This window comes from Fusarium musae, chromosome 2 (genome assembly GCF_019915245.1).
Source record: "Fusarium musae strain F31 chromosome 2, whole genome shotgun sequence".
Classification (NCBI taxonomy): Eukaryota; Fungi; Ascomycota; class Sordariomycetes; order Hypocreales; family Nectriaceae; genus Fusarium; species Fusarium musae.
This window is the reverse complement of record NC_058388.1, coordinates 1,669,479-1,681,927: the sequence shown is the minus strand read 5'-3', so window position 1 is coordinate 1,681,927 and position 12,449 is coordinate 1,669,479. Positions and strand designations below refer to the sequence as shown.

General features: G+C 49.1%; 4 protein-coding genes across 4 annotated transcripts; 3 read left to right on the top strand and 1 right to left on the bottom strand.

The window, feature by feature from the left end:
- Nucleotides 1-1,439: 1,439 nt before the first annotated feature.
- On the top strand, nucleotides 1,440-3,128 carry J7337_002466 (uncharacterized protein; the record flags this gene model as incomplete). Its single annotated transcript, XM_044820195.1, has 1 exon — nucleotides 1,440-3,128. One exon carries the CDS (start codon nucleotides 1,440-1,442, stop codon nucleotides 3,126-3,128), a length of 1,689 nt encoding a protein of 562 aa, XP_044684495.1.
- Nucleotides 3,129-6,838: 3,710 nt separating this feature from the next.
- PRE6 (Proteasome subunit alpha type-4) lies at nucleotides 6,839-7,870 on the top strand (the record flags this gene model as incomplete). Its single annotated transcript, XM_044820194.1, has 5 exons — nucleotides 6,839-6,869; nucleotides 6,929-6,935; nucleotides 6,984-7,036; nucleotides 7,092-7,479; nucleotides 7,540-7,870. 5 exons carry the CDS (start codon nucleotides 6,839-6,841, stop codon nucleotides 7,868-7,870), a joined length of 810 nt encoding a protein of 269 aa, XP_044684494.1.
- Nucleotides 7,871-8,059: 189 nt separating this feature from the next.
- Nucleotides 8,060-8,512, bottom strand: J7337_002464 (uncharacterized protein; the record flags this gene model as incomplete). Its single annotated transcript, XM_044820193.1, has 2 exons — nucleotides 8,060-8,379; nucleotides 8,461-8,512. The coding sequence occupies 2 exons, from the start codon at nucleotides 8,510-8,512 to the stop codon at nucleotides 8,060-8,062; spliced, it is 372 nt and encodes a 123-aa protein (XP_044684493.1).
- A 477-nt stretch (nucleotides 8,513-8,989) lies between these two features.
- PTR8_1 (transcription factor TFIIH complex ERCC-3 subunit) lies at nucleotides 8,990-11,467 on the top strand (the record flags this gene model as incomplete). Its single annotated transcript, XM_044820192.1, has 1 exon — nucleotides 8,990-11,467. The coding sequence occupies one exon, from the start codon at nucleotides 8,990-8,992 to the stop codon at nucleotides 11,465-11,467; it is 2,478 nt and encodes an 825-aa protein (XP_044684492.1).
- Nucleotides 11,468-12,449: the final 982 nt, after the last annotated feature.

The window sequence follows — 12,449 nt, the reverse complement described above, 5'->3', positions numbered from 1 at the left end:
CCTATAGGAAGCTTTTTTTTACTAATTAATAAGCTAAGATAAGATAAGAAAACCTACCTTAGGTCTTAAGAAATTCCTTAAAAAAAGAGGTAAAAGATAGTTACCTACCCGTTGGTTCGAGCCACGGGGGGACCAACTAAGCAAGCTTAGTTCGGCACAAAACCGTGAGACAATCTTGATAACTAGTAAACTTAGTGTAAGTTTGTTAGTATGATTTACAGTATATTATTTCCGGTTATTTCCATGTTCAATCTCCAGATAACATCAAAGGAGGTAAATTACACCAATCAAGATATGTCTCACGGTTTTGTGCGCGTCTCACGGTTTTGTGCCCAACTAAGCTTGCTTAGTTGGTCCCCCCGCGGCTCGAACCAACGGGTATATATTACTGATGCGTGAGAATTATAGCCCTCCCGAATAGCGGGTTATAGTTAATCCGGGTCTTGGTGTTTATCCCATAACACTAAGGCCTACTCTCAGAATTGACCTGCAATACCCTTCTGAATACCCTCATATGTATATATACCTGTGATTTGGTATCAATTACCAACTTTACTAGCTGACTTACTGACTTCCAAGTCAGGACCTAGGTAGACTTGATTTGTGGCTTTTTTTCCTGACTTGCAAGTCAGGGGGTTGGGCTTGAATTGAACAAGCTGACTTGAGTTGTTGTGACCGTTGCACCGAGGTAGTATCATACTATCCGGCGTCCAATGAAACTCGACGCAAGAGTGCTGTCCTTGCAACTCTCGAAGCTCTGCATGGCTTTACCCTGAGGATCGGAGGCTTACGTTCGATGGAATTCAGTGTAAATTCATAGTTGTGTGGGTAGACTGAGGTGTTGACGAACCGGGCGTTCTGGGGTTCGTCTTATTGGGCTTGTTCATCGAGGGTGGAGGGGAGGATTTTATTGGACGGAAGCTTATGATGTATGTACGGATATGCCCACAAGAGTGGGAGAAGTTTACGGCAAAAGAGTGGGTTAACCGACGTTGAGCTGGGTATTTTGATTCGGCATAAAGTCAATACCGCCGAATTACATTGATAGAGCGGAATAACTACCTTACGGTTGAACATACACACCTTTGAACCGTTTAGAAAGCAAAGTGATAGGCATCATAGGGCGGCGCCGGATGGCGGCAACTATATCGGCGTCTTCTGTAGATGGGCGAAGAGGTAGGTTGTCGGACTTTGTTCAATTAGATTAGTACCTAGGTAGTTAGGTACCTTATGCATAGCCGGCTCGGATTGCGTGAGAGGGATGAAAGGTGGGCTCCGCAGTTTCTTAGCCTTGTGCAATAGATAAAATGTTACTGGGGCGATATGGACTACGGCTTCAGATTCTCTTCCTCTCTTATAATTCTACCTCTAGATAGACAATTGGGATACCGGCTTCAAGATCTGCACGGTCTATTCGATCCAGAGTCGATTTTCCCAGCATGTCGTGTCGTTCACAGCTCCTCCGTGCCTTGAGAGGATCCGCCTCCAGCCCCGGTGGCCGGAGGACTGTTTCCTTAAGGACCAACATCCTCGAGAGAAGCCTTGCTCACTCAAAGACGCCCACGCGATGCATCGCGACTACAGCCCCGAGGCTCATATCCCAGACTCGGGCACAGCAAAGCAAGCTGACATCCGAGACGTACCCGCAGCTCGAGCGTGACGCCCGGTTCGCCCAGGTGACCCCCGAGCACGTTGCGAGGTTCCGTGAGATCTTGGGTGACAACCCCTCGGCCATTATTGACGGAATCACGGGCGGCGGAGCGGGCGTCGATGCGGCCGACTTTGAAACGTATAATGAGGACTGGATGCACAAGTACAAGGGCCAGTCTAAGTTGGTGCTACGTCCAGGCACCACTGACGAAGTTAGCGGCATCCTCAAATACTGCAATGAACAGCATTTGGCCGTGGTACCCCAGGGGGGAAACACGGGCCTTGTGGGAGGCTCCATTCCCGTTTTCGACGAGATCGTCATTAGCATGGCTCGCATGAACGAGATTCGTTCATTCGACGAAGTCAGTGGTTCACTTGTTATTGACGCCGGCTGTGTGCTCGAGACTGTCGACTCATACCTTGCCCAAAAGGGTTATATCTTTCCTCTCGACCTCGGCGCCAAGGGCTCGTGCCACGTCGGCGGAAACGTCGCCACAAATGCTGGCGGTCTGCGATTGCTCCGTTATGGGAGCTTACATGGCACCGTCCTCGGTGTTGAGGCTGTTCTGCCTAATGGTACCGTCATCAATGACCTGTGTACCCTGCGAAAGAACAACACCGGCTACGATGTGAAGCAGCTCTTCATTGGTGCAGAGGGAACTTTGGGGATTATCACAAAGATCGCTATTCAATGTCCTCAGCGATCTCCCGCTGTCAATGTTGCTGTGTTTGGCATAGAGTCATATGATAAAGCTCAACTTGCCTTCCGTGAGGCTAAGAAGCAGCTATCAGAAATTCTATCTGCATTTGAGCTAATGGACGGCCGCAGCCAGAGAATCGTCTCAGAGGTTAAGGGTCAGGAGCATCCCCTTGAAGGAGAATACCCTTTCTACTGCCTGATTGAGACGAGCGGTTCCAACGGCGAGCATGACTACGCAAAACTAGAGACTTTCCTGGAGGATGTCATGACCCGAGAAGTCATTGCCGATGGTGTCGTCGCTCAGGACGAGACGCAGCTTCGCAACCTGTGGGGCTGGCGTGAGGGCATCACCGAGTGCCTTGGACATTGGGGCGGCACCTACAAGTACGATATCTCTATTCCCCTCGACGAGATGTATACCATTGTTGAAGATACCAAGGCTCGTCTGATCGATCTGGGTCTTCTGGGTGACACGTGTGACCACCCGGTTGTTGACGTACTTGGCTATGGCCATATGGGTGATTCCAATCTGCACCTCAACATTCCGGTGCGCCGTTACGATCCTGCAGTTGAGAAGGCCCTGGAGCCTTGGGTATACGAATGGATTCAGAAGCGTAGTGGAAGTATCAGTGCTGAGCATGGGTTGGGAATTGCGAAAAAGAAGTTTATCGGTTACAGCCGAGACGACACGACGATTGGTCTGATGAAGCAGATTAAGAATCTCTTTGATCCCGTAAGTTTGCTCCCCTCGCCCCGTCCACCTTTCAAGCTTGGGTGAACCACCGTCCATCGAACGCTGCGTCGTGGAACTCTATTTTCACCTCAATCCTCTGTTACAACTCCCCGGCATTAGGGCTGACACCTGACCCAGAATGGCATCATGAACCCCTACAAGTATATTTGATACCCCGGTCTCTTGGGCTCGTACCCGAGTGACAGCATATGTGACCCCCCTTCCCTTCATTGGGGTATGCTGCAGCGTCATTCGTACTGCTCAGTAATTCCAGCTGTGGCTGGCCAAACCGACCTCGATAGCCCCGCTGACCTAAGCGAGTGTGAGCAAAAATTGGAAAAATGAGGCCGAAAGCGTTGTATAAGCAAAAGTGCTGTGCACATTGCAGCTATGGCTGTTTTGTGTACAGCCATTTGAAAAAAAAAAGAAAAGAAAAGAAAAAAAGAAAAAGAAAAAAAAAACCAGCCATATCCCTCAGGGACCAAAGTACGTCTGCATACATACGCAGACATGCTTAGATAAAGTCGTTAGCCGATTTGGATAGCGTTGGTGGTAGTCAATCAATCCACAGGGCGGAACTATCTCCGTCATCTTGCGAAACGTGCAGGTCACTGCTTATTTTCAGCCAGCACATTATCAGGTAAATTAAGGCCTAAGTATTCGCAAGGCGCAAGTCAATACGACTGGAGGTCAGAAACATGACTCGACCGGTTAATGTTGACACTTCGTAACGAGTTGGTTGTGTCTCATTGCATCTCAAAGGCCCCCTGCCTGTGCCTGTGCCTGTGCCCATGCCTACGTCCTCGTCATTTGAATCTGTCAAACAGGAGTAACGGAGCTGCCCTCCACTCCAAGTTGTTTGTCAAATAGCCAGCTTCAGCTCTTAAACTTGATAGCCAACGAGGAGCCAATGTCGCCCTTCCTCACACACCTCCCTGTCAGCCTTATGGGGCGGATGCTGCAGCTTCTCCACAGGAAGCCGATGCGCTAGGCCAAAAGTTCCCTCTAAGTGAAGACTTGCTCGTTCGCATATTCCTATCTCAGTCCAAAGTCCCTGTCGTGGGTCCCTGACCGTTACGTCGCCAGCCCCAATCGATTCCAATTGGATTGTTTCGTCATACCTAGCATGTGCCGAGCCATGGCCCCAGAGAGCTTTACACCCGGTGGATGTTGTGTTGTCAGCGGCCGTCGCCAACTAGGTCAGGTCGAACGAGTGCTCTTAACACTCCTTATTCGTCGTACATGGTGGCCCTTTTTACCGCAATGAAACTTCACCAGGTGATTACCATACAAGGAGTCATCTTTGCATCTCCCTGTCAAGGTGGCCCTAACGACTATGTGCAAGATGGACTTCCGCAATGTGTGGGGTGATAGACAGTTGACAGGATGCCTCATTGCAACAGATGCCGGTGACAGTTGAGGTGCAGCATCGCAGACGGGGTAGCCGAAATCCTGGCCATCCCGTAGTTCCTTCGGTATAATAGAAGCTGCCCGAACACAACTTGTCAAGATGACATCCTGCAACTCAACCTCCTTACCAAGATAAACATGGTTGGCGTTCCTGGGAAATACAAAGGCTGCGAAACTTGCCGGCGTAGAAGAGTCAAGGTAAGTCTCTATCATCTCATCGCAACTCTGCCCTCCAAGTTCACATTCTCGAACAGTGCAGCAACGAGAGGCCTTATTGCCAGAAGTGTATATCGAGTGGAAGGCAATGTGAAGGCTATGAACGAGAACGAGTCTTCATTACCGGGACGCCGCAGAATAAAGGCAGAGTAGCCTCCCATCCAAAAAAAGGCTCATCCTCCAAGAAGGAGAGCTCGCCTCTGTACGAGGAGCCTCCTAGAACTCTCGGTATCACGCCAGTCCATCCTCTCACCTCAGCCTGGGACGACCACACACTTGTCTCAGATCAGGGAGTGGAGTATTCGGTTCTCGTCTCGGCCCTGCACACTAGGCTTCCATACACTCTCCCAGATCATTCAGCTGATAACTCCACACCTTTCCGCATTACCTTCCCGCCATATACGCCGACAGACTTACAGTCATTACTGGGTGGAGGAGAATTTGGTGTAAGAGCACAATGCTTAGCACGTTTACCGAGCGTATATGAGCAAGACGACTCGGCACAAAGTTACTGCATCTTCTTCTTCGAGGTTTGTGCAATACCCTTACAGATTCCAAATGACTGCTAACAATTAGCTAGCATGAAACAGCATATGCATTTGGCGAATCAGGATCCCAGCGGATGCGACGAATGGGACCGGCCTACTTTAGTCACTTTCCCAATCATCATTTCTTTGTGCGGGTGTATCGACCTCTAGCTGTAAGTAGCGTTCAACGATCCATGGTTATTTCGTTCTGCTGAGTGCAAGATAGACCGGCTTCGCTCTCCTGAGGCGACAAGATACATTTGTATCATCTCCAGATTGGAAGACTGTCCCATGGCAGAGACATCCGAAGTCTCTCCTGGACCATCTCCTGGATCTTGTTCTTCTGCTGCCTGCCATCCTTTCTCAAGTTGATCAGATTGTTCCGTCAGAACCAACCCTTCATCGACGGCATAGCGCTCAGCAGCTTCTCCGGGATTGCCTTTCCCTTGAGAGACACCTTGATGCTTGGTTTCAAATGGCCAACCGTTCCAGCTTTGAACAGCCCGTGGCCTACTGGACTGAGGAGCTGATCAGCCCCGGAGGTCTTATTCCTTTCACGAATTCGTACGCTTTCAGGGACGCAAACACCGGACTTGCCTTCCTATATTACTGGATGACACAAATCCTATTTCACCAATGCATTGAAAGCTTGCACCAATCCATCTACCAGCCAGTCATCGATGCGTACCCAAATATGTGGCCTGACTTGCCATTCGACTTGCAGATCGACCTCAATCGATATCAGCATGGGCGCATGTTTGCGGCAGATATCTGCCGTGGACTCGATTCAGTCTTGCATGACACTGCTCAACCTGACATGCTGATTATGCCGATGACCGTAGCGATGGATTTGTACAGAGATATCAATTCGGTTTCGCAGGATGGACTCATGGAGATCATGTGGATCGACAGCTTTCGATCGAGGCTCATTGAGAAAGGTCAACATGTTGCCGGTATTTTGCAGAGTCAAACATGGTCCGAAGTGGCGACTTTCTAACCTCGGGGATAGTTGACATGTCTCTTATTCGCAAACATTAGTCGTGCGTTTACCTTGTACCGTTCTCCTATTTTCATGGCCTCATGAGAAATATTAAATCCATTCTTTTCATGTGTAAACAGCCAGCTTCGCACATAGTTGAAGTAGGGATCTGAGAGACCTATGTGGACTGCGAGACTGCAAAACTGCAAAGCTGAATCAATGAGGCTGTGGTAGCGGTTTTCAGTATGCAAGCACGAAGCGGAGTATATGAAGCCGTGATGTGATTAATTGTTTCCAGGGGCAGTTGACTGCTTGTGCGGCTATGAAGTCGATATAAGCATGTAGAAGAGAGCCAGCAGTAATTAGAGGTCCGTGCCCACTATGGAAAACGCGACGGTGTTTTTCCGGCCCGTTGCTAACTGGGGAGCTACAGCTCTCAGCCTTCCGTAGGTACCAGGCAGGCTGCCGTTCTGACGAAGCTGAGCACCCCAATACTTGTACATCAACGTCAACACTCCTTGAGCCTCACAACGACTCCACGTTTCGCCTCCATACACCAAAAAAGCACACTGTCTACTCCCAAACATAGCGATTTTGCAACAACTCTTCTTTAATCCGACACCATGGCATCCGGCTACGACAGAGCTCTGTCGGGTGAGTTCACACAACGGGCCCGTGTTCAATGATATATCCATCGCTAACAATAAGTGCAGTATTCAGGTCAGTACCATAACAACACTCACGACAAGCTCCCTAACATCTGGATAGTCCCGACGGCCACGTTTTCCAGGTCGAATATGCCGGCGAAGCTGTCAAGCGAGGTAAACATCAGGTTTTGGTCAACAGCTTTGTTGCGGTTGCTTATACCTTCAATAGGAACTTGTGCTGTCGGTGTCAAGGGTGCCGATGTTGTGGTGCTAGGATGTGAGAAGCGCTCCGCCATGAAGCTGCAAGATACTCGCATCACCCCTTCCAAGATCCAGCTCCTCGATCACCACGTCGCCCTCGCCTTCGCTGGCCTAAATGCGGATGCTCGTATCCTCGTTGACAAAGCTCGATTAGAGGCACAGTCCCATCGGTTGTCAGTTGAAGACCCTGTTACTATCGACTACATTACCAAATATGTCGCTGGCGTCCAGCAACGGTACACACAGGCTGGTGGCGTCCGACCATTTGGCATTAGCACTCTGATTGTTGGGTTCGACAACGGCAGCGATGTCCCTCGGCTGTACCAGACGGAGCCCTCTGGCATCTACTCTGCCTGGTGCGTTATTCAAAATGATAAAAAATATCAGGCCAAGCCTCGAAACTAATGATCCAACAGGAAGGCAAACGCTATCGGCCGCTCAAGCAAGACTGTTCGTGAGTTCCTCGAGCGAAACTACAAGGAGGACATGGACCGAGAGGCTACCATCCGGCTTGCCATCAAGTCGCTGCTCGAGGTTGTCCAGACCGGAGCCAAGAACATCGAGATTTCTCTCATGGCACCTGGCGCCACCATCGAAACACTACCTACGTCCGAGATTGAAGGCTACGTCAAGGAAATTGAGCAGGAGAAGCAGGAAGAAGCTGCTAAGAAGAAGACGGGACGGACCCCTGGAACCGGCAGTGCTGCCATCCTGACTCGATCTCAGGATGACTCCGCTGCGGAATAGAGAGGCGTATGGGAAGAGTTTACATAGACAAGGCACGGGTCTCTAAAGCCGGGACCCTGTGCCATTGTATTAACACAACTAATGATGCACGCCTAAGTTCTCTCAGAGCGTATCCCCGTGAAAGTGACAAATCGCTATGTATCCTAAACGCCACGACTTTCCTCTTTTTATCTGATCTTGTGTTCTGAATTAACCCAGCTTGTCGGCTTCCTCTGTCGGGTCGAAGATGGACCTGAGTCCTTTTGTCTTTTGTCTGTCGTCCTTGAGCATCTTGTTGTCCATTCGTACGTCGTCGCTTTCAATCGAAAGAGCTGCTTGAGGGGTCTTTGCGTCGATAACAAAATGGTTGTCGCAATGAGGGCAAAACTCGTCGGCCTCTTCGAACTCCTTCACATCCTTTCTGAAGCACTTTCTGCACTTCTTACACGCGAAAATCATCTCGAAGCTTTCCTTAAGAGGGTGTGACTCCTGTTCGCTGTGGCATTCGACACAGTCGAACCATTTTCGACCTGTAGTTAAAGTGAGTTGGTAAGCTGAGCGGGTAACAGCTAAAAACCGCGGAGACTGGCTTCAATAAACTTTGCACGTACAACAAGGCGACCGAACGGAAACTTGGGCGTTGAGAATGTGTTTGCTAGACATTGATTAGTCGCAGGATAATGAACAGAATCGAGATATATTTACCACATGGTAGTAAGTGATAAGTGATCCCCTGAGGTTGTGCAATATAGTCTGCGTCGTTGAGAGAAGTGTTCACAGCTGGATTGTGGTGTCTGAGAATAGTTGCAGGTTGGGTTCAGATCAATGTCGGTAGAGTTTTGGTGGGGTACCTAATAATCAGGCTTTAGGGATGCACTTTACAGCCCCCTGCCACAGGTGCTAATAAAGTACGGAGTAGTTGTACTCCGTCCGTAGGTACCTACCTTCTGTTGCTTACTAGAGCAGGCACTTCGAGAAACATGGGCCCACTTAAGTACTCGGTTAGTCATTATCATTCAGTGACGCTCTTAGCAGCGCTTATTCACACCAAACAACCTTCACGTTCTCCTTTCCTTCATCAGCATTTATACGACCGCCGCCAACCACGCCCTGATTGTCCGGTCCGGAAATTCAAAAACAATGCCGCCCAAGAGGAAAGCAGGTGCTGCCGTCCAGGGTGGGGGAAAAGTGGGAAGGTCTTCGCGCATGTCAACACCTGGAGCTGCAACACCACGAACGATCGATAGCAATGAGGACATGCCGGATGAGGAGGAGGGCCCCGTCGACGAGGCCTTGGAACGTGATTTGAACAAGAATATAGACATCTTTTCTTTGGATCGCTACCAGAAGAGACATGCGATCCGGGATCCCCTACCACACATCTTTGGCGACCGTGATTTTTCATACCTGGTCTTGAAGAAAGACCATCAGAATCGACCTCTCTGGATAGACCCTCAAAAAGGCCGCATCATTCTAGAGAGTTTTAATCCACTCGCGGAGCAGGCTCAGGATTTCCTCATCACTATTTCTGAACCCCTGTCTCGACCGACTTTCATGCACGAATACGCCCTTACAACACACAGCCTGTACGCTGCCGTCTCTGTTGGGTTGTCACCAGAGGACATCATCAATACACTAGATCGATTTCTTAAGACACCTCTGCCCGACGAGATTCGAAATTTCATTACGAGTTGCACTCAGAGTTACGGCAAGGTGAAGCTGGTTCTCAAGAATACAAAGTACTACGTGGAAAGTCCTGATCCAAACATGCTCCAGACTCTCCTCAAGAACCCCAAAATTGGTCCTTTACGCGTCCAAGGAACGGAAGAGATCACAACATCAGTTGCGCCTAAGATTGGCGGCCTTGTCATTCCCGGAACACAGAATGCCGCCGGAGTGAAGCAGGCCAATGGCCTCGGCCAAGCAGGCGAACAAAGCAAAGATGGACAACCCGTCCAGGAGGGTGAAGTCTATGCCACGCTCAACGAGGAGGATGACGAGGACCAGGAAGTGACGCATTCTTTTGAAATTGCAGACAAGGATGTCGAAACGGTACAGAAAGAATGCCTGAATCTAGGATACCCAGTTCTGGAGGAGTATGACTTTCGGAGAGATGAAGCCAACGCAAATTTGGATATCGATCTGAAGCCTGGTACTCAGATTCGGCCTTATCAGGAAAAAAGCTTAAGCAAGATGTTTGGCAACGGCCGAGCCAAGAGTGGACTAATCGTTCTGCCATGTGGTGCTGGAAAGACACTTGTGGGTATCACAGCAGCGTGTACTATCAAGAAGGGTGTCATTGTCCTATGCACGAGTTCAATGTCCGTTGTGCAATGGAGGAATGAATTTTTGAAATGGTCCAACATTAATCCCGATGACATTGTTGCCTTCACATCCGATTCCAAGAACAACGTCTTCACCGGAAGCACCGGGATCATCGTCACAACCTATGCAATGGTCACACAATCGCGGGCCCGATCTTACGATGCAGAGAAGATGATGAAGTTCTTGACAGGTCGAGAATGGGGTCTGATGCTGCTGGACGAGGTGCACGTTGTGCCCGCCAACATCTTCCGAAAAGTCACGTCTTCGATCAAGACTCATTCAAAGCTTGGTCTCACAGCTACACTTCTTAGAGAAGATGACAAGATTTCTGATTTGAACTTTCTTATCGGACCCAAGCTATTTGAAGCCAATTGGATGGAGCTTTCAAAGCAAGGGCATATTGCTAGAGTTCAGTGCGCCGAAGTATGGTGCCCAATGCCTACAGAGTTCTACGACCAGTATCTCAAAGCACCAAGCCGGAAGAAGGGTTTGCTTTATATCATGAACCCCCGGAAATTTCAGGCTTGTCAATATCTCATTAATTACCACGAATCAAGAGGAGACAAGATTATAGTATTCTCAGACAACGTGTATGCGCTCAAAGCATATGCACTAAAGCTTCAAAAAGCGTTTATCTATGGTGGCACTGGTCAAGCAGAACGTCTGCAAGTGTTGGAGAACTTTCAGCACAACCCGAATGTCAACACGCTCTTTTTATCGAAGATTGGAGACACGTCCCTCGATTTGCCCGAGGCTACCTGCCTCATCCAAATTTCATCCCACTATGGTTCACGTCGACAGGAAGCGCAGCGTTTAGGACGAATTCTTAGGGCTAAAAGGCGTAATGATGAGGGTTTCAATGCCTTTTTCTACTCTCTGGTGTCGAAAGACACGCAAGAAATGTATTTTTCCTCCAAACGTCAAGCTTTCCTCGTCGATCAGGGATATGCTTTCAAGGTCATCACACAATTAGCAAACATCGAGAAGACACCCGGACTAGCATTTGCAGATGTATCCGAGCGGCGTGAACTGTTGCAGAAAGTTCTTGTGGAGAATGAGAGCATGGAGGAGGATGACCCGAACGACGACATGTTCCATCAGGGCACTATGGGGCGCAAGAAAAAGAAGGGAGCTCGACGAACAGCGGGAACTCTCGGCGAGCTTAGTGGTGGCCAGGACATGGCGTATATCGAGCAGAATAAGAAGTTATCAGCGAAGCGGAAGAAGGCTGACAGCAATGCCTTCTTCAAGAAAATTGGACGCGAGAATGCCAGGCGAGCAGCAGCACAGTAATCGAAAGACAATTGGAATCGGCACAATGGACGTGAAGGTACATTGAAAGAGCCATAGAATGATGAGCCAGGGGACCGGAATCACGGTTAAATACAAAATGTCATATGTATAAGAATACGCAGCGGCAGACCACGTATCTGTAGAACGCATAATAATGCTTTTAGGGCGCAAGGACGGGAAAGATTCGGCGTTCAGGAAAAACCACTTGGTACAACACGGCCATAGCCGATCACATCGCACACCAGGTACCGTATTCAATCAGATTTCTGGGAGTAGGCAAGCGATGACTCATTGGAGTAAATTGACTGACTCCACGTAACTTAAGACGCCTACGGTGCATGGGGTGAAAGATCCAGGTGACACAGGAATGTATCAGCGTATGGCAAGATAAGAACACTAGCCAACAGGCAGAATCCAGCCTATACAGGTCTCATAAACGGATTAGGCATCGGAGGGTGACATGCATCGCACCACGTATTAGTTGTGTGACACGGCTTTCAGATATGATGCCATGTGAAGGATGGTTTATGGGTGAGTCGAAGGCCCCATGCGACCTCACCAATGACCATTATTGACAAATACCTGCAGTAGCAATTGCTTTTTAGAGTCAGAGCTACGAGGTCCCAGGTAGGGAGGGGTTCTTTAATAAACTACTCCGTAGTGCTGCCTTAGTTTACGGGGAGAAAAGCTTGGCAGTACTAGGGTTTTGGATATCTATTCCTGGCTGCAACCTCACACAAAGAATTGGCGATGCTTATTCTAACTGCACTCTGCCATGTATTTTGGTGTTGTGGTGTTTTCCAATTAGTACTTTCCGGATTTGACGGCGAGAGTGGGTGGTGTGGCATGGTGCAACTTGCTCATATTTCATTTGCATGACCTGCTTGAAAAGAGGCTGCAGGATATTACATTAGGCATTGGCTTGTTTGTAGTTTGTACGTACCTGGTGTCCATCCTCATGGAAGTTAGGTTAAATCAAAGG